Genomic DNA, 19,485 nt, shown 5'->3' on the forward strand with positions numbered 1-19,485 from the left:
AATCAGTATTCTGAGGGGAGCTGTGGAGTAGCGGTTAGAGGTGCAGCTTGGGACCGAGGGGTCCCGGGTTCACCTCCTGCGGTGTCCATGGCTGAGGTGCCCTGAGCCAGCATCTAACCCCCAAATTGCTCCCTGGGCGCAGTCCTTAGATGCTGCTGCCCGCTGCTCCAACTGTACAAATGGATGGGTCAAACAGCAGGAACTGCAATTTCCCCATTGTGGGACAGTTAACGGTTAAATTATATTAAAAACAAATCTAGAAAATGTTGCAACATTAGTGGTGATTTTTCTGCATGTGTTCAGTTTTTTTTTTTTCAGTTTATGAATTGTCAACAGAGGGATTTGTTGGGACTGCCTAAAAATGGCCAATTTCTTATGTTTGCAACTGCATACAAATAAAAACATCCTGCTAGTACCTCCCTCCCTTTAGTAGTGTTTGTGTTATGATCATCGCCTCACACAAACATTGTCTCATTTCCTGCCACTGGGCTTATTATCTTGCCAATTAGTTTTTCGCTAATGTTAATAGATGTGCTAGTGCACTCCAGGACCATTAGCTGGCTCTCTGTGTTAACAAGCATTTGGAGAATTAGAGACATTAAAGGCTACCGCTCAATAAGGATATGGAGAAAATTATTTTGCAATACTGAACAATACTTAATGGAGCCGGGAAACAGAGAGGGAGATTTAATAAACGTACAAAATGGTCTGCGAATGGCCGCGTTTATCTGCCACTGTTTCAGGACGCTGGGCGCTGGGGAGGAATACAAGAAAACACTGAAAATGATTTGGACCAAATACCAAACTCCAAAATAAACAGACTTCACATTCAAATCTTTTGGTGCCTCAGTGCAAAAACACGCTTATCTGCTACCACAAGCAATAATTTGTAAAGCTGATGGGAATTTTATTATTTTTTTTAACTTACCGGACAACTTATTGCAGATTATCCTGAGGGGAACATCACCGCATGTAATAAATTTCATTACAATCCCTCCAACATTTCACTCATTTCACTCAAAACCACAAATGTAAACCTCGTGGTAGCAGTAGAGGAAAAGCCAGGCATCGCCGTAATTAGAATTCATCCACTGGGGGCTGTGAATACCTTTATAAAATTTCATGGCAGTCCATCAAGGTAGGTATTTTTGTCTGGACCAAAGCAGTGGATCACTACCGGGCCAAGAGCCATGCCTCTGGCCTCGCTAAAAATGCATAATGTGGCAGGCTTAGCGCCCAGGTGAGATTTTAAACATTACTTCTGTACGCATACATGTATGCAGTATTTATGTGTAGATTCATACGAAGCAGGATGATAACAATGACTCCGGGTATTATCAGTGAAATTGGAAAGTCGAGCTGTTTTTCACGTCTTTAAAATGCTGTTGGCACACGCGCACAAACACGCCACAGCACAGACCGATCCATAATGCACAAATGAGCTGAGAAGCACATACACACAGAGAGAAGGTTTAAAGCTTTGCAGCCACCCAAGGGGAACGTGACTGTATAAGATGAACATTGTATTTGATCTGCCTCTTATTCAGTCTGGGAGAAAAACCATCAAACACTTTTCTGAGTCATGCCACACTTTCTCACTCACTCACACACACACACCCGCCACAGAACTTAAACAAAATGACATTTGTGCTTTGCGTACTTCGAGGCTACAGTATGTGCTGAATCAATCTGCGTAAAACAAACATGCTAATTAAAATGACGCAGGTCCCGTTTAGTTCGATAAGCTAGGACGGATCTTACTGGATGTTGTCTGCACCGGGCGACACCTATTATTAGTTTTTTTTTTTTTTAACCTCCTTTTGAATGGTAAACATAAAACAGGAGGACCTTTAACTCCGGTAATAAACCTTACAGGATGGGCTGAGACAGACGAGGCAAGAGTCGGTCAATGGCATTGACTGACAGACCTTTCAGTCCCTCAGCCCGAGGCAGACTTATTGCTCATTGACATTAGAAGGGCAGACAGATACTACACACTTAAAATACTCATTATAGGAAAGGCCAGTAATTAACATTTCCTCTACAACCTCGTGGCCTCCTCTGTGGTCGCACGCCTTTGCTTAACAACGTGTGCACACGAACATAAGAAAACAGGTTTGTTTACTTACACTTTGTGCTGCGACTAATGCCGCGAAACCAGCCCGTACTAAGGTTTGTGGAGTGCACAGAGAAACCTGGACATTGATTCGTAGAGGACAAAGATGCTGCTGAATTTTTTAAATGTTATTTTTCAAATCTGTGAGCATCACAGAACTGAATCGGTCAGAATCAGTCAACCCTATTGGATTTCAGCTGAAGCAGAGACAGGTATCCTATGACCTGGAAACTCCCTACATGGCTAGGCACCACAACATGTAAATGAGAAATGTGCTTCTTGTAATTTGAGCAACGCAACCCTTAAGGTAAGACAGTGTTGTTGCGAGCTCCTTTCTCCTCTCTAATATCCCTGCAGGTGGGAAAGCTGGAGGAGAATTTCCGATAAGGCATAATAATGTTATTGCTGCATAATGGCACACTGCTGTGCGTGAATTAGTTCCATCGCTGTGATTTCCATTCCGTCCTTCCAGGTGTGCCGGAGAAGCCAGAGATCGATGGCCTGACAAAGCCCGCCTTGGAGGGGGACCACGTCACTCTGACCTGCATGACTCAGGGCAGCAAGCCCGCCGCTGACCTGCGCTGGTTCAGGAATGAGAAGGAGGTCAAAGGTATGTACGTTTACATCTGCACCACATCCAGGAGAGTGTTATACCATGCAAACCCAAGGTCAGCAGCTTCAGGATGAGAGTTATTGTGGCTGACGACAAAGGCAAAGTACAACAGGATCCATCATTTTTGTTACGATAGAAAACAGGCCCATTTGTTTTATGCCGTTGTCAAGATTGCCATGATTAATTCATGTTATAGAAACAAAGGGTAGTTTTTTTCCTATTGAAAATTATTATTTCAGTAATAACTATGTACTCATGCACTAGATTGTGGCTTCCCTTTGGAGCAGACGCCTCTGTTAGAGCCACAATGTTCTTTTTATAAAGTCAGCCCCTTCTCTGCCGTGTTATCAGACACTAAAAACTATCGGTTATCACATTTCATTAGGGCTCAGACGTCGCTTTGTAATAAACAAACACAAAAGTAGCAGAAAGGACTAATTTATGTTTTAAAATGCATTCAGAAGGAGCGGAAAGTCTTCTGTTTAAACCGGCAACGTCGCCGCAGTGTGTTTTTGTTCCGGACAAGTTTCTAATAGAGCCGGATCTGCGCGTGTCCTCTGGCCTGAGATTGTTACATTAACCTCCCTTGTTATCAGAGGGCTGCTCCGAAACCTCAATGACTGGACTACATACCTCATTTCCATCCAGCTCCGGCTCTGGTCTACTTGATGAACCATCCGCTTTGTAATTGTTTGAATGAGACGGAAAGGGAGGAGGAGTGAGAGGGAGTAAGAGAGAATACTGAAGGAGAAAAAAAAAAAAGAGAGCGATGAGGACATGAAATGATGAAATTAATTATTTGAGGACGACGGAAACAGATGCGGTTCTGTATCAAATAACGTGCAGAACCCATTGGGAGAGACTGTCACAGATCATCAGCGCAGTCGTATTTATACGAAGGTATCAGTGTTGTTCCGCGAAGAAGATTAAAGGCAGATAACAAAATGCAAATCAGCCTTTCTCTGATTTAAATGAGTCAGAGATTGGATTGAAAATCACAAATTTTCTCTTTTTTGCCAAAAAACAAACAAACAAAAAAAACAATGCAAATGTTTGGAAAGATGTTGTCAAAATCTTTGTAAAACCCAACAGATCATTGAAACTGAGTAATGAGAATAACAAGCAGCCAGGTGTTGCACATCCTAAATGCCCAATTAAATGTAGTCAAATTTGTTTCATGAGGAGGATTTGAGATGCACAGCACACACACACTTCACCGAGTTCATTTCCCTGCTTATACAAAGGATTAATAAACCACAAAAAAAAGTCTTGCCAGTGCACGGTTGATTTTTTCATCTTCTTAACTTTGCATGTTAATACTTTTCTTTCAGCCGTCACAGACAACAGTAGTTCTTGTGACTAAATTTGTGTTTTTAACGTTAAGTAACTTTTGCCAAACGTGTTTCTCCCGCTATCACCCGCGGGTTTTATTCACTAAAGAGCGGTGATATTATATTCATTAACACCAGCATCATACATTCATTCATTCATTCATCTTCTGTGACTGCTTGTCCTGTGAAGGGTCACGGGCGAGAGGCGGGGTACACCCTGGACAGGTTCGCCAGTCTATCACAGGGCGGTGGCATCACACATTAAAACTAAATTAAATTAGTTAAATTAAGTTTTGTGTTTACGAGTACATCCCCAAGTCGCGTGTTGTTGTATTTCACACTTTTTTTAATCTAATCGCTGTGTTTTTAATATACTCTCATTAGTTGTACTTGTACACCTTTTTTGCCTTTCTGAGGAGCATATAAAAACGGAGTATACTCTAATTAGCAGAGGAGGATTTTTCCTTACAGGCTTATTGTGGTCTCTACGGGTGATTATTGCTTCTCCCAGTGGCCCGCTACTGAAAGAAGAGCTCCCTGTAAGGCAAACCTAGCCAGGGCATTATGTTCTTTTAATTTACCACGGAAAGTTAACAGGTAGTCAGAGATATCCTTGGTGGCTTCAAGAGGAGGAGGTAGTCTCAGGGGGATTAGCTCTCTCATTAAGGTCAGATGCTATAATTCGCCTCTCAACACGGCGCATGACTGTCTTTAAATTTACACCAGTATATTATTCACTGTGGCAAGGTTGCTTTGCCCAGAAAGGACACACACATCTGTGTTAATGACTCCTGACACGGCTGAAACTGATAATACAGGAGGCAGGTTGTGTAATAACATCTGCTTCATAGTCGTTTTTCTCTTTGCAAAAGAAATCTTGGTAACAGTGTCCTAGAACAGAAGCCTTGAGACTTAATACAAATGTCAGATTAGAGGATAGTTGTCAGATCCGCTATCACGCTCGTCAGGAATTTTCGATCGGAGGTGATGTTTGGCCCTCGCTGAATTCGCTGAAAAGCTCTCTCAGTGTCTGCCATTACACCCTTTCTGCCCGAGCTTAAGTCCAGACAGCTCAGCCTGCTATCTGGCGTTAGGTGTTCCCAGGGTCCAGATGAGCAAGCAGATAAGGCCAAATCAATCCCGGCTTTCCGCACAGCTTTAAGCAGATATCGTGGTTATCTTTCATTTTAATTAGTTGGTAGATGATATTGAATGTATGGCATCACGATTATTTAAACTCTTTGTTGGTGCTCACATACTGGATCTGGGCAGAGGGACGACAAATTCACCTCAGCTTCATATTCGTGAACGCTTGTACACCGGTCACCCTCGTCTCCAGTATCTTTTTATTGTAACTGCAGAAATAACATATGAACTAATTATGCATAAAAGCAGAAAAGCCTCTCGGTTTAAAAGATGAATGAATCATCGACCCCCTTTAATAATAACCTGTCCTTTCTGACAGGTAGGAGTCCGTTTTTCATTAACAGTTAATTTCTCCGTGTGATTCATTTATCAGACGTATTCAGGATATGTTTAGTTCAGGAACTAAAAGTATGATTGACACGCGCACATTTACACATTCAGTTCCTCTGTGTCAGAGCACAAATGCATTTCTGCCACTAATTGGTCCACTTTCTTGTAAAATAAGAAGGTGCGAATTATTATCTAGACACAGTCTGACTTGTTACATTTGGCACCAGTGGTTTATTCGCGTGTTATTCTATGTTCTCATATGCGTGTGCTGCATTTGAATGGGGGAAGGTGAAAGCAATCCAGGGGTAAGCCTCTCTCCGGTGGTTCCGACTTTCTTTCGACACCTTAAAATGACAAAATAAATAAACATGAAGATAGTTTATTTATTCACAAAGGGGCGGCACGTGTTAATACACAATGCATGCATGTGTAGGTGTATATGAGTGCCCTCGAAAGTGTTCATCATCCTGACAGGATCAGGGTGTGTTCAGTGTGAAAAGCCATCTGATTGTGGGCGACCATGCTGGGAATAAATGACAATTGTGACATATTGGTGTGGGATCTGGGGGAATGGAGAAGATTATATTATCGCCAGAGCCACTGGAGCAGTCCATCACCCATTCGTATGCAGTTAACAGACACCCTATGCTAAATGTGTGTGTGCGTGCGTGTGTGTCACCGTATATGTGTGTATGTCTGCGTGAGCATAACAGACAGATGGAGCAGACAGCCTGCATGTAAGGACATAAGCTTGAGTGTGTGTGTGTGTGTGTGGAAGGGAATCCAATATTCTTATTTCTCAGTCTCTTTGTCCCTCAGATCCCCTCAGTCCCCACCCAGTAATGATATATTTCTATCTCAGTTACACACCGTAACCCATAGAGACCTCCTCCAATATCACCACATGTAGAAGTTGTTTACACACCACTGAACCAGGGGGAGCTGTGGGGAGACCGAGCAAGGCAGAGATGAAATGAATATTTATTTCAAATAAGGCGGGGGATGTTCGCTATCGGACTAGCATTATCGTACTCTCTGACCTAAACTGTAGAGGTTATTGCTTCATCATGTTACGTGATAGCTCTATTCCAAAGGGGCTTAAAGAAAGAAAAAAAAAAAAAAACACAGAGATTTGATTCAAATTCACTTGCACTCACGTCCCTACTCAGTTGTCAAACTTGTTAGTCAAGGACAAGGAACGATTACCGCAGACGCAGCTCGCACTATTTTGGGTCTCAATATGCTATCACTCACCCGTTCGCTGAAGAGCTAAACAGTGAGTGAACAACCTTTTGAAATAGCGCTGGCTATTTCTTCATTTATGGGTAATTGTCCTTGACGGCTTGTGAGCAAGAGCAGAATAAGACGGCCATCGTTATCCTGGAGTTTGCCTCGGAGAGGGCCATTGAGGAAACTGGAGAGGAAGAATCTCCTGCTGGAGATCATTTCCAAGAGGGCTGATATCGACGTCGGTGAGAATGCTAGAGCGAACGCTAAAATAAGGATCAGGGTTTCAAAGAAGTTTTCTGGTTAAAAGAAAAGTACATTTTCAGCCACTTTGGCCGTGTTAGGCAACCCTGCACGCTGCTTAAAAAGTCTGTGTAGGGACTACATTTAGCTCCCCGGGGTGGAGTGGATCAATGACCATTAAAGATGTAATTTCAAGATGGCTCCTGCAAGTCACAGTGGCATGAATAAAAGATGCCTCAGTTGCTCGCACAAAAACGCAGATTCGCCCCCTCTATCCTGTTACATGTGCACACAAACATAAAAGCTATACTTACATGTCACATGAACGAACCTGAATGAGGTTTGTAAGTAATTTATGTTAATGTACACTGAGGCACTCTGGTTTACGATGTATTACATACGGATTTGGTTTCTGTCTAAAGCTAAAGCCGCGAGATTATTAGGACGAAGAGCATAAGAGTCTTGAGCACAACTTACAGTATATCACCTTGATTAAATATGTCATTGTGGAGGTGTACCTAACTCATCCTCCGTCTCTGGCTGCACAAGACTGTGTGATCAGGTTAACAGACTCAGACTCGGAGCACAGAAGGAGATCAGATTGCTACACCCACCGTCTATGCCCATTAATAGCAACATCATAGAGGTGGAGCACCTGTCCATTTTTAAATGCCAAGGCACAGAGACTGACCAGACCTTTCTTTTCTGAGCTGAAAGCCGTCTTGGCGAATCCTCCTCTCTGCTGTGAATGCTTTTGGAGTTTCACGTCAGAAAAAAAGACATTATGATACGGGTCTGCCAGGCACAGATAAAAAAACTCTCCTAACGTTTTAACAGTCACTTAAGCTTAGAGTTGAGTCGGTGATACAGTTCAGACAGGGGAAGATGCTCGCAGGCTGCCAACGGTCCGAGCTCCCTGAACAGTGGCCAGGACAAGATGGTGGAAGGTACAATACATCATGTCCACACCTCACTAGAGCTGGAGGTTACTGCTTAAATTTACTCACGGATATTGGTTAGCTGTTCATCTGTCAGGAAATGAAAACCGCGTGGATTAGTTTCTAATCTTTTTAACGTTATGAAATGTTGTGTTTTTACATTTAAAAGACTGTTTATCACTTCTGTGTATTTAGATTTTCCTCATTCATAGATGATCTTACATTGTTCTTGCCTAAGCAAATTGTTTTAAATGTCAGGCGGGATGCTGTTCAGGGTGTGTTGAGTCAGCCCTTGGACCCCCGCTGCCAGGATTAGTCAGCTCCGTCACTGTTGTTGACGATTCCTTCCCCCAACCGAGCAGACCTCCTCGGGCTCTCTTGTCTGTCCCCCTGTTTTCTTCTCTTGGTTCGTCCCTCTCCCCTGTGAAATGGCATAAAAGGGTCAGATTGTCACATTTTACGCCTGTCATTTCCATTTCTAATCCTCTAAGGCGGCGTCTTGGCTCTCGCCAAAGATGCAGAGCTGTGAGCACCCACCCACAGAACAGTGCTCCGCAATCACAGTCAAATACGAACCAGGGTTTATCTTTTTGTGAAAGAGAGGTACCACAGGTGAATTTGGCAGGATGGTGTAAATGTTTCCTACGTTTTCCCAGGTCACAAAACTGTGTAGATTGTGCTAAAATGTAAACACTTGTCCCCATTTAAGACTCACTGCTTTTTCTAAAGTAAAATGAAAGATAATATAGAGAAACATTTAACACTATGTATCAGGCAAAACTTAATTTTTTCACCATCTTTGCTTATATAAGCCAGAAGGAGAAGGAACACATGCATATACAGTACGTGTGAAATGAGACAGATTAGTTTGTTGATTGACACGCCTGAGCTTTAATGTCAGCTCAATGTGAGCTGCTCCTTTCTGCCGCGCTTAAAATGTGATAAGATACTGTATTTATAGACCAATTATATCAGCTCTCACCCAAAACACATGCACACACTTTTCTGCACTCACGGAACGCACACAGATTGAAGCACTTTATCGATGAGGTCTTTCTTACTGTTAGACAACCGTTATTATGCTCTCAAAGTGGATCCTCGGCGACTTCGGACCAAATAATGATATTAATGAACTCGAAGTTTGTGCGAGCATGTCAGTTTGTGTAGTGCTCTTATCCTGATTCACACAGAGGCAATCAGGGTCCATTCAAATGCCACGAGAAAAGATTCTAAAGTCGTCTAGACACTTGTCACACAGCAAAATTATACACAGTAGAAGTGAGCTTCTCAATCTCTCCAACGGTGTTGTTTCAATGCGGAGTGCATTTACAATCAAGCACCTCTAAGACAGAAATATTATAAGCTAACTTAGAAAAGAAATCAGCCTCTGGTGAGAAATAGTGGAGTTTAAGTAAAGTCAAAACACAAGATTAGCTGCTAGAGGGGCATCTCTGAGTGTTTATCACATTGATTGAGGTACTTAAATTCTGGTCTTGAACAGTATCACATATGAGCATAATCAGGCTGCACAATTCAGGATGATTCATTCAGTTTATTCAGACACGTCATTAAAGTGTTTTGATCTGACACTGAGTCTTTTTTTTTTTTTCAAAATGAAAACATTGGAAGTTAGAATAATCTTTCAAACTTGTGCAGAGACAAACATTTCGAAAAACTAGACACAGTTTCAAGGTAAAAACAAACCTACACAACCTCTTTGAATTTAATTTGATTCTGCAGATAAGTCAGTGTCAGGTTGAATGTTTCTCTGACCTGCATCCTGGAGTGATCCAATAACAAGTGCTCAGCTTTAAATACAGGTGTGTACACATCCAGGATGCATTGAGGACACATACATAATAAGATCACTCGAACCACATAATTTAGTAGTATGAACACACAGTGCATGCTGGCCACATTGACGGACCACCCACTCAATCGACGTCCTCCGCATAAGTGGATCATTGCCTCATTCATTCAGATAAAACACACGAACGCTATTATGAATGATTGCCAGAAAAGTTGAAGGGCCTGTTTTTCTGTTCATAAGCAGCGATATATTTTGTCCTTGTTGCTATAAATGCTGCTATAAATCTCAACAAGAACAGATTCATACATAATATAACATGCTGCATACTGCTGTTGACTAGGCCAGGTATCTGATGTCTTCTGATCTGATTTGTTTGGTTAGCTGCTGAGCGGGCCATTACAAGCCAGCAGCATTTGGTTAGCTTATATTTCACAAGGTTTGAATTATCCTCTGCTGCTCTGTGGACCTACAAGCCAGGAGCATTTACTTAGTTCATGTAGATTGTAGGTTAATCGTCATATCACACGGCCGTAGGTTTGGTAGGGTTTCTCAGTTGGACAGGGCCTCTAAATGTGTTTTGCCTGGGATCTTGGCACAAGGGATTGTAACATCTAATCCTGTGTATTAATGAATGTAATTGATTAGGAGAAACATATGTGTCATTCCGACATTAAAAATAATGGTATGTTTCTGTTTCTGATTGACCCTTTGTTGGCTTTCTGGTTGGTCTGCTACCCACCAACCAGATGGCTCATTTCCTTCATCAAGTCCTGACTTCCTATGTTACTGTTGCTGGGTCAAACCAACAAAAGTAGTGCAGGGATCTATTTCCAGAGAACAGCATTGAAAACCTGTGGAGTTTTTGAAACTTGTGAGAAGACAAATATTTCATCTATGCCAATCGACATGGATGACTGTGGTTTGTCTAACATAGCAGTGGCATAGGAAGGGCCTGAGCCTCCTGGTTGGTGGTCAGCAGACAAAGGCCAACGAAAGGTCAATTTTCCCAAGTGATCATACTGATGTATGGAAATTAGCCATGTGGAGTTAAATAACTATATAGTGACCAGGACCTTTATTTACCTCTTTTGCCTGAGATGTTTTTTTTTTCTTTCAGTGAAGCTGTGGAGCTGTGATCAAGTCATAAGTGGCCACTTGATACTCTGCATGTGGAGATGCTTTAAAATGTCAGGAGTGAAAAAACTTACTTTGAGCTGGCTCACCAAGGACACAATGTTAATACTAGGTCTGAACAGAACATTTGGCACAAGTTAGGAAAATGTAGTCATCTGGCTACAGACTATGTACCTTTCCACATTTGTAAGTGCTACATTCTTGTACTGTTTTCAGAAACCTGAAATGGCTTATTTCATGGTGTCGTTTGAAAGGAAATGCCTGTCTTTTAAAGCATAAGTCAAACTGACCTCAACAATAACCTGCAGATATTACATGAGAGGAAAGGAAACAAGGATAGTTTGAGATACTTTTAACACTGTATGTGGAAGGATTATAAAGCTGCAGCGAGAAGGACAAAAGGCAAGGAGAATAATGACCTGGCATGGCTAATAGGAAAAAAGTTTTGCCCTGTTTAAGCATTCCATGTTAGAAGTAAGATGTCCTTTCCCTCCAGCCCTCCTCCCTTTTCCACTCTTCTCTGTCTCCCGCAGTTTCTTCCGAGTGAAGAAATCTAGCCATTTCCCGTCCCTCTTGTTGTTTGGATGGATGTTGCTAACACTGCAGACCTGTCAGTCATTCATCTCTGGGGGAGGCGGGCTCATTGCCTCAGTTGGGGGAAGTGGCTGAGCAGAATAGTTGATTGGCAGAGTGGAGAGGGAGAGGAGACAGTGGAGCTGGATGCTTCGAATGTGGAGCAGCTGAGCACAGAGGAGGGAAGGATATGGAGCATAAACAGTCTCTTTAGGACAAACAAAGGCGGCCCGGCATGAGAGAGAGAGACGTTGCATGCAGTGCCATGATACTTGCTTGAAATTTTTATGATATATAAAGTATAAAAAAAATAGGGACACAAAGCAGGGCAACATCTGAATGCAGAGATAAGCCTGGACAGCTGAATACAGTAGAGGAGTGATCTCTTTTCTCTTTTGAATAAAATCTGAGTGGGATAAACTGGCCTGATATGATTTAAAATGCCTCCTTTTTGCATAATATGAGCAGCCTGAACACCCCTGGATGAAGTGGCTGAAGACTGGATGAACAGATCTGATTGAGAAGAAGAACGTATTAAAAATAGCTACTTGGAGGTGGTTACATTTCGATAATTGGGTTATCAGACGGAGGAACTGTGCAAGACTACTGGCTTAGGTGTGAATGTGTGGTCTGGAAGAGGATGGAGATTTGGATTACATAATATATACATAACAGCCTCTGACTTTTTGAGGACATTTATGTCTCGTTTGCAGCCTGAGGCTCAGTGGAAAGGAAAACACTGTCAAATGTTATCTTCTTCCTGAACACAGGCACAGTTCTTGCGGGAATGAATTTGTGTAGGCTCACTATAGAGGACTCTGAGGTTTCCCAGCCGTCTATTCTTTATTCAGCTTCAATTATCTGGGCAAAAAAATACAAGCAAATTATAGAAAAGTGAGAAGTAATTACAGCTCGGCAAGGTGTTCTCAGACTACTACTGAACTGGCATTCTGTGTGGCTGTGAAACTGTGGTCGTCTGGATAGTGCACAGTCTCCTTGACCTTGTGCAGGGCATCGTGCTCAAAAACAGTTTGACAGTCACGGACAAAGTCAGTGGTGCAGGAGTCCATGCTGTGACTTTCCGGTTAAAAGGTCCTCTCATTTCAGTTAGCATGATTTATCACTAACCAATAAGATTTCAAGGACACTAATGTAGCGTTCAAAGGATGGTGTCACACGGGCAGGTCATGACAAAGATTTGGCTTATCTAAATCCTCTATCGCTAGGGAGGGAAATTAAGCAAAAATGGGAATGATATGATCAAGGACTGTGCCAAAGTATAACACATCAGGTAGATCATTTTGTGAAGCTGGGTTGGAGGAGTTTTCCACCCGTTTGGCAGTGATTGATGGGCATAGATTTGTTTGGTCAAGATTACAAGGCAGGTGTTGCTGGGAAACCACTGAGAACACATTGTACAGACGAAGAAGACAGTGCATAATGATACTCTGATCAAAGTCTAATTTAAGTTATTGCCAAATGTCTGACTGGCACTTATGATGGTTTTTTTTTGTCTCAGTGAGGCTGGTAGTAGTTGCTAGGTATAGGGGAATCCTGTCAGTGCATGACATTTTTGAGTGAGTTTTAGACAATTTGTGCGGGGGCAGTGAAATCCATTTGTAGGGATACAACTGGAGGCATCAGGTGGCCACAAAGGTGTACGGTGTAAATATACATATTACATTCACAGAGTCCCAACCCAGAGGTGAGCAGGGTAACCAGAAATCGCCATAGCAGCATCCAGAGAGATGTGTGCTGAGGTACACGGGCAACCAAGAGACCTTACATCAACTAAAGACTGCTGCCTCCAAAAATATCCTCATGTAAAGGATGAAAGGTTACAGCTCACTATGTTTTTTGCTGAAATCTCGCTGTGTAAGAGAGTAACACAGGATGCCTGGTAAGAGCTTAGCGTTCGGTCTTATTTCTTTGCGTCTCTGCTCATTTGTTTGATTGTTTATTATTTCGTGTAACACCTTATATGAACACCCCTTGTTGTCCAAACAAGCGTTAACCAGCTGGAGGCCGCTGCACTGAACATCCAGAGTTATGACTGTAGCTTTTTTTATATTCTAACTCTTGTGGCTAGATCAGTAAATGAAGTAAAGACTTTGTAATGTTATTATTTTATTCACAAGTATTGATTCCACTGATCTTGTGTTCACTGTTTGGGTTTTTAAAGTCAGGTTAGTTTAAGTCAGTCTAATCATACATATGGGACTGTGATCTTTGCTCTCAAACACTGACTTTATTAAATATTCAGTATCCCTGCAAGGTATTTTTCAGAACTTGGCAGATATATTGAGGATAGCAGTGTAAAGAAACTTTCCACTTATGGGCTTCTTGCATTACATGACAAGCCCTTATCTACAGAATATAGATAAATCATCCTGGTGTATTCTGGCGGTGGCTGTAAAGCAGGTTTTAACCAAACTGGGGCTCACAGGGGACGTCACACACAGTGCATGTGTGGTCAGTATGCTTTGCATGTTAAATGTGCCGTATCAGTGACAGTGCGTGACTCTTTCCAAAGGTGTCAAAGAGGTGAATGCGAGTGGGAAGACATTTACAGTACGGAGCTCTCTGCAGCTGCACGTGGACAGAACTGACGATGGAGTGGCCTACACCTGCAAAGTGGACCATGTGGCACTCACACAGACGCCACAGCAGGCCACAGAGGTGCTGGAGGTCCACTGTGAGTGCACACACAAAGTACATGCACATGTTTAAACACATACAGTAAAACATTCAAAATGCAAAGGAGAGTAAGTAACCAGTAGATGGTAAAGAGCACTTTTACAGCCACAGCATCTGGTTAGATACCATGATTAAATTTGCTGTTGTGTTTCCACATGTGCTATTCTAAATGTGAAAAAAAATCTCTGATTCATCTTTTTGCTTTTTACTTGTATTTTATTCCTAAGCTTGTTTGGGTGAACATGCTCTAATTTATCATTTAAGTCCCTCAGACATACTGTGAATAACCTATTCTTATAACGACACGTCCTACAGTTCAACATCCTGTTATATTTGCGGGATATTAACAATGTATAAATAACTGTAAAATAAAGTGATAATTTTGTCCATAGTGACGTAGTCCGTAATATCATTCCTCTGTTTGATCCCTCTCTCTCTGTCCTAGATGCTCCTCATGTGAAAATTTTCCACTCCCTCGCAGTCCCTCAGGAGGGCCAGTACTTAAAGCTGGAGTGTGTATCCATGGGAAACCCTTCGTAAGTCTACTAGTTCATATCAACCTTTTATGTAATACCTCAGGCATGTACAACGCATGTAACCTGCTTTCTTTCTCTACTCTTACCTCTCAGGCCAGATCCTGTGTTGTGGACAAAGGATGGAGGTGAACTTCCAGACCTGGACAGGATGATTGTAGAGGGGAGGGAGCTCACCTTTACTTCACTCAACAAGACAGACAATGGCACCTACCGCTGTGAAGCTAGCAACCACCTAGGGACCAGCAGTGCAGAATATGTACTCTACGTCTATGGTGAGTTCAGAGGGGAGGCTGATATGTGGGTAAATGCGTTCCATGTAACGATGTCCAAAAGTTAAAGAAATTTACATCAGTTACTAATGTGACACCACTGACAGACGAGGGGTTGCAAGGCGACACCTTGGAATCCAAAAATGCTCCATGTACATAGTAGACAGTATAAACGTCACAAGCACCAAAGTCCATTGCAAAAAGCGTGATTATAATACCTCCTGATCTGCATACCGTATCAGCGCTAAGAGTGATTAGTGGTACCATCCCTCACACGGAGACTATGGGCCTCAGGTGACACAAATGCCACCAACGCCTTTCCTTAAATAAACCAGCGTCCCAGATCCTCCCCACACACACACACACTCACATACACACACACATACATGCACTCCCCAGGAGGGAAATGTGTGAGGGAGGCAGAATTTAGTGCTGCGTTGTCAGGAATATCACCAGGAAGGATAAGTAATTCCTAGTAACGCCAGAGGAGGTGGAGGATAAAGGGACTTGGTGTCAGGGAAAACAGATAGTTCTTCCTCTCTTCCGTTTCTCTGCTGCCATTTGTCTCTTGGTATTAAGTAATAATGCCAAGAGACAAGAGAGAGATAGAAATGCGCTGGCTTTGACAGTTTGTGATGATGGACAAAAAGCCAAGCAGTTTTCAGCCAGTGAAAAAATCATGGAGGCAAAAGAGGATATCCTTAAGATCAATAAAATATTGTATTAATTAATTGCCCCAGAAAAGTGTTTTGTGAGTTTAACATGAGGTTATAAAACCATCAGTTGCAAGTTGTTATTGTTTGATAAAACTACTGTATGAGTCGCTCACTTGTATGCAACTGAAATCTATTATTTATTAATGTCGCGAGACACATGCAGACACCGAATGTAGTGGACCAGTATACTGATATGGGATTCTTTATACTACGCAAACAGAGATATTTACATATATGTCACCACACAGGGGTACGCTTAATGTGTGTATCAAGAAATAATGCACATATATTACTTTACTTTGCACAAATGATCAGACTACAAATGTCATAGAAATACAATGTCCTCTTCCAAACCAACAGCATATTAATGAATTGAAACTTAAAAATGTTTGCTGGTGAAATTAAAATGGGTACATTTAGGAACATTGAACAACGCAAAATTTGCTTCTCCTGATCAGTAACACTTTCGTCTGACTATGGTTTTGATTTCATACAAATTGCAAAGATTGACTTCATGCATTTTATCTAACTTATCACATCGATATTTCTTACAAACATCCGTCCATGGATTCAAAGCTACAAAACAGGATCAGTGTTAATCGTGCATACCATGTAGTATTTATGATAGTTTTCACCTTTAAACTCAAATGTTGTTTTAAAGCTTTATTAAATTTAAAGGGGAACTACTGTTTTTTTACAACCTGGATCTTATTTCTGGCATGAAATACGATCGTTTACTCACCCATATAACTTTTGTGTAATTTGTAGTCGTTTGGGAGATACTGAGATCTGCGTATATCCATATAATGGGAGTGACTGGGGCACCGAAACGCTGCCTCTAAATAACGCATTATCTGCCGCAAAACTCGTTCATTTCACCAATATTTTGTTATCGTACGCTAGTGCTATTCCCCGTTGAGTCCGGAGTTACCTGTTATCATCATCCGGGGTCTGTAGATTGACCTACAGACCCCGGATGATGTCTTCTAACCTGGATGATGTCATCTATGAGCGCCAAGCGCACCCGCGACGGTCAGCTTGTTTACCTGTAATTTGCTACTGCTAGTTTTTTGCAACATGGCTGAATATTTTTCCGATTCTGAGGTTGTGGACAAACCACGTTTCGGTGCCCTCCCACTATATGGATATACGCAGACCTCAACGATCTTATGCCAGAAATAAGGTCCAGGTTGTAAAAAACAGTAGTTCCCCTTTAAAAAGACAGGTTGAGAAGTTCATAAACAGAATACACATGCAGGTAAGCAGTGAATCAGTGCCTCCTTATATCTGAATCCGATCTCTATGTCTGTTAAATTAGGAAAAAAAAAAAAAAAAAACATATTGAGTTGGACCACCCATTCTTTATCAATCAGCCAAACATTTGATCTATACAAAAACAGATCATAGTCCTAGAGCACAAGGTGATGTCATTAGAAATAATTAATTACGCGATCAATCAATCGTTGAAATAGCTGGCAGCTCATTTTGTTTCAACCTTTATGACTAATTGCTGCAGCTCTGGTTTAAGTGGCGTGCCTCTCACCCATGCTGAGGTACGTACATTCACCTAACAATTCCTTCAAATGCCAAATGAAGCCAACAGCAAGAATAACCGATGCGCGTAATGACAGTGATGCTATTAAACTGACAAATACGATGCCACAGAAAAGGCAAATGGTTACAGGAGGGTCAAAGAGTCCCATTCAGATTCATTACTTGTTCCCTTAAAATGGCACCCAGTCTGTTCCTACCGTTCATTAGCGATTAGCACACCTTTTAGCCTTTCACAACTGCCTCCATAATTCTCGGAAAATACCTTTTTAATGGTTCCCCTCCAACAAGGAGACGTTTTTTTCGCTCGTCCCTCTTTCCCGAAGACATGCAGTTAGCTGCGTAGTGAGTCACGCTAAAGCTTAAATGTCACCAAGACACAGAGGACAGTTGGCCATGGGAAAGACTACCACGGCCAATTAAGAGCCTCTAGCTCACCGTAAAATGCAGAGTGACATAAACATAAAAGCCAAGGTGGTAGTGTAACCTCATTAACTTTGTCACACAGCGCTTCAGTCACATTCATGTCGGTTGCTTCAACATGTGACAGATAGAAACACTCCCTTACATGAAACACTTTTTCCATTACCCTGTAGTGAGAGGGGAAATAATGATGGGTTGAATACTTTTCTGAAATCACCCTTGCAAACATGGCAAAGTTCCAAATCCAGCTGTCGGATCTGTCTTTAGAGGAGGCAGCCGACAACAGCAGAACCAAGGCTAATTCTGTTATCTTTCTGCAAATATGGCCGTCACATTCAAAGGCAGACATTTTAAATTATAATGACAAATAAAATGTAGAGCCTGACATGATGACATGATGTAGATGCAGCACATTATTCACTTTGCCTTTGGGTCATCAAAGAACTAGCAGCGACTGAAGCCAACCTTGGCCAAAATCTGCACTTGAATGGAAAGACTAAAGCCAGTGGTCAACCAGCAGGTGCATTCTGCCTTTGTGTATTATTCAAAATAATTTGCGTACGGTAATTCAAAAATGGATACCAGAAAAGCAAGGACAGCTGTCATGCCGAGCTGGTGTCTCTTAAATTGGTCAGTTGGTCATTTTGTTGTTTTATTGTTTCTGTGTACAGTATTGTGTATTTTGTGTATGTCCCCTCCACCAGACGTCCCCACCACCCTGCCTCCATCCACCACTCCCCCCCTACATCCCATCCCTCAAGAACCTACTGATCTATTAGGCGCCCACGCCTCAGACCCCACAATCACTGGCGACGGAGGTACAGTACCACCCCACGCATCTCCACAACCCCCTCAGCATGCTACTTTATTCCTCTCGCTTTCATGCCTCCTCTGTCTTTTTACTCCTCTCTATCAGCTGCTTTTACTGCCTCAAGCGCCAGTGCTCCTGTCTCATTTGGAGACGTGGAGACTCTGAGAGCTGGAAACATATCAAATATAGGACAGCTAAACTAGCCTGGACACAAAACTTTTGCCTGATACTCTTGTCCACCTTTTTAATTTGTTTTACCCACGCGGGAGGGTAAACAAACTCTTTTTTGTGACGTACATTTTTTTTTTTTTTCATGAAGGCCGTTATTCATATTCTCTTTGTCTGACACTCCATGTCACAGTATTCAAAAAATATCCTAGCTCTTCAAATAATCCGTCCGCTGCCCCCTTGGCATTTCAAAGACTTCAGTACTTCTGTGCCCCGAAACCTCAAAGAAGCAAATGTCATGTCCAACTGAAAATGTCTGGCCACTGGAGATGTCTCATCATGACTCCTAATGCCGAGTTAAATCTCAGAGAATTTAGAATTTAAAAAGTCACAAAACTGACATTTTACTGCTTTTGAGCACAAGAGTCTGTTGGTCTGTTGGCTTTATATAAGCAATATACTATAAAATATCGAGAATGACGTCTGAAATGAGGCTGTAATAGAAATGCTGGGCTCTGCAGTTATGTCAAATTTGAAGCTTGACTCATTCCCGCAGAGGTTCCTGACAAGCACAGAGTTAAGTTTATTGATTTAAACTTTTTAAAGTACGCCATCTGAACCAATTTTACGTCTTTGTCCTGTGACACTAATATCACCTAAATAACATTCTGGACATCAAAAATCTTATAATGTCTCACCATATTTGGGACATCTTGATGCACATGTCTTCCTTCACAGTAAAAGTTTGTGCCATTGACGATGATTTTGTCCCTGTTGTTAAAAAAGTGTGCCAGCTCTTTTCTCTAGCAAGTACACCGCAGGGTTCCTGGGATTTTGTGCAGCCCAGCCATTC

General features: G+C 42.0%; 1 protein-coding gene across 1 annotated transcript in view; it reads left to right on the plus strand.

Annotated features, from left to right (window-relative positions):
* The window catches only part of cadm2a (cell adhesion molecule 2a), a 205,005-nt gene that overhangs the window by 163,705 nt on the left and 21,815 nt on the right, over positions 1–19,485 (plus strand). The window contains exons 4-8 of the mRNA XM_084564606.1: positions 2,589–2,726; positions 13,995–14,156; positions 14,604–14,694; positions 14,788–14,966; positions 18,358–18,471. Of these exons, the coding sequence (XP_084420732.1) occupies positions 2,589–2,726; positions 13,995–14,156; positions 14,604–14,694; positions 14,788–14,966; positions 18,358–18,471 (684 nt within the window). The remainder of the gene's footprint in view (positions 1–2,588; positions 2,727–13,994; positions 14,157–14,603; positions 14,695–14,787; positions 14,967–18,357; positions 18,472–19,485) is intronic.

The sequence above is a fragment of the Chelon labrosus genome (assembly GCF_963514085.1).
Source record: "Chelon labrosus genome assembly, chromosome: 17".
In the NCBI taxonomy this organism is placed as follows: Eukaryota; Metazoa; Chordata; class Actinopteri; order Mugiliformes; family Mugilidae; genus Chelon; species Chelon labrosus.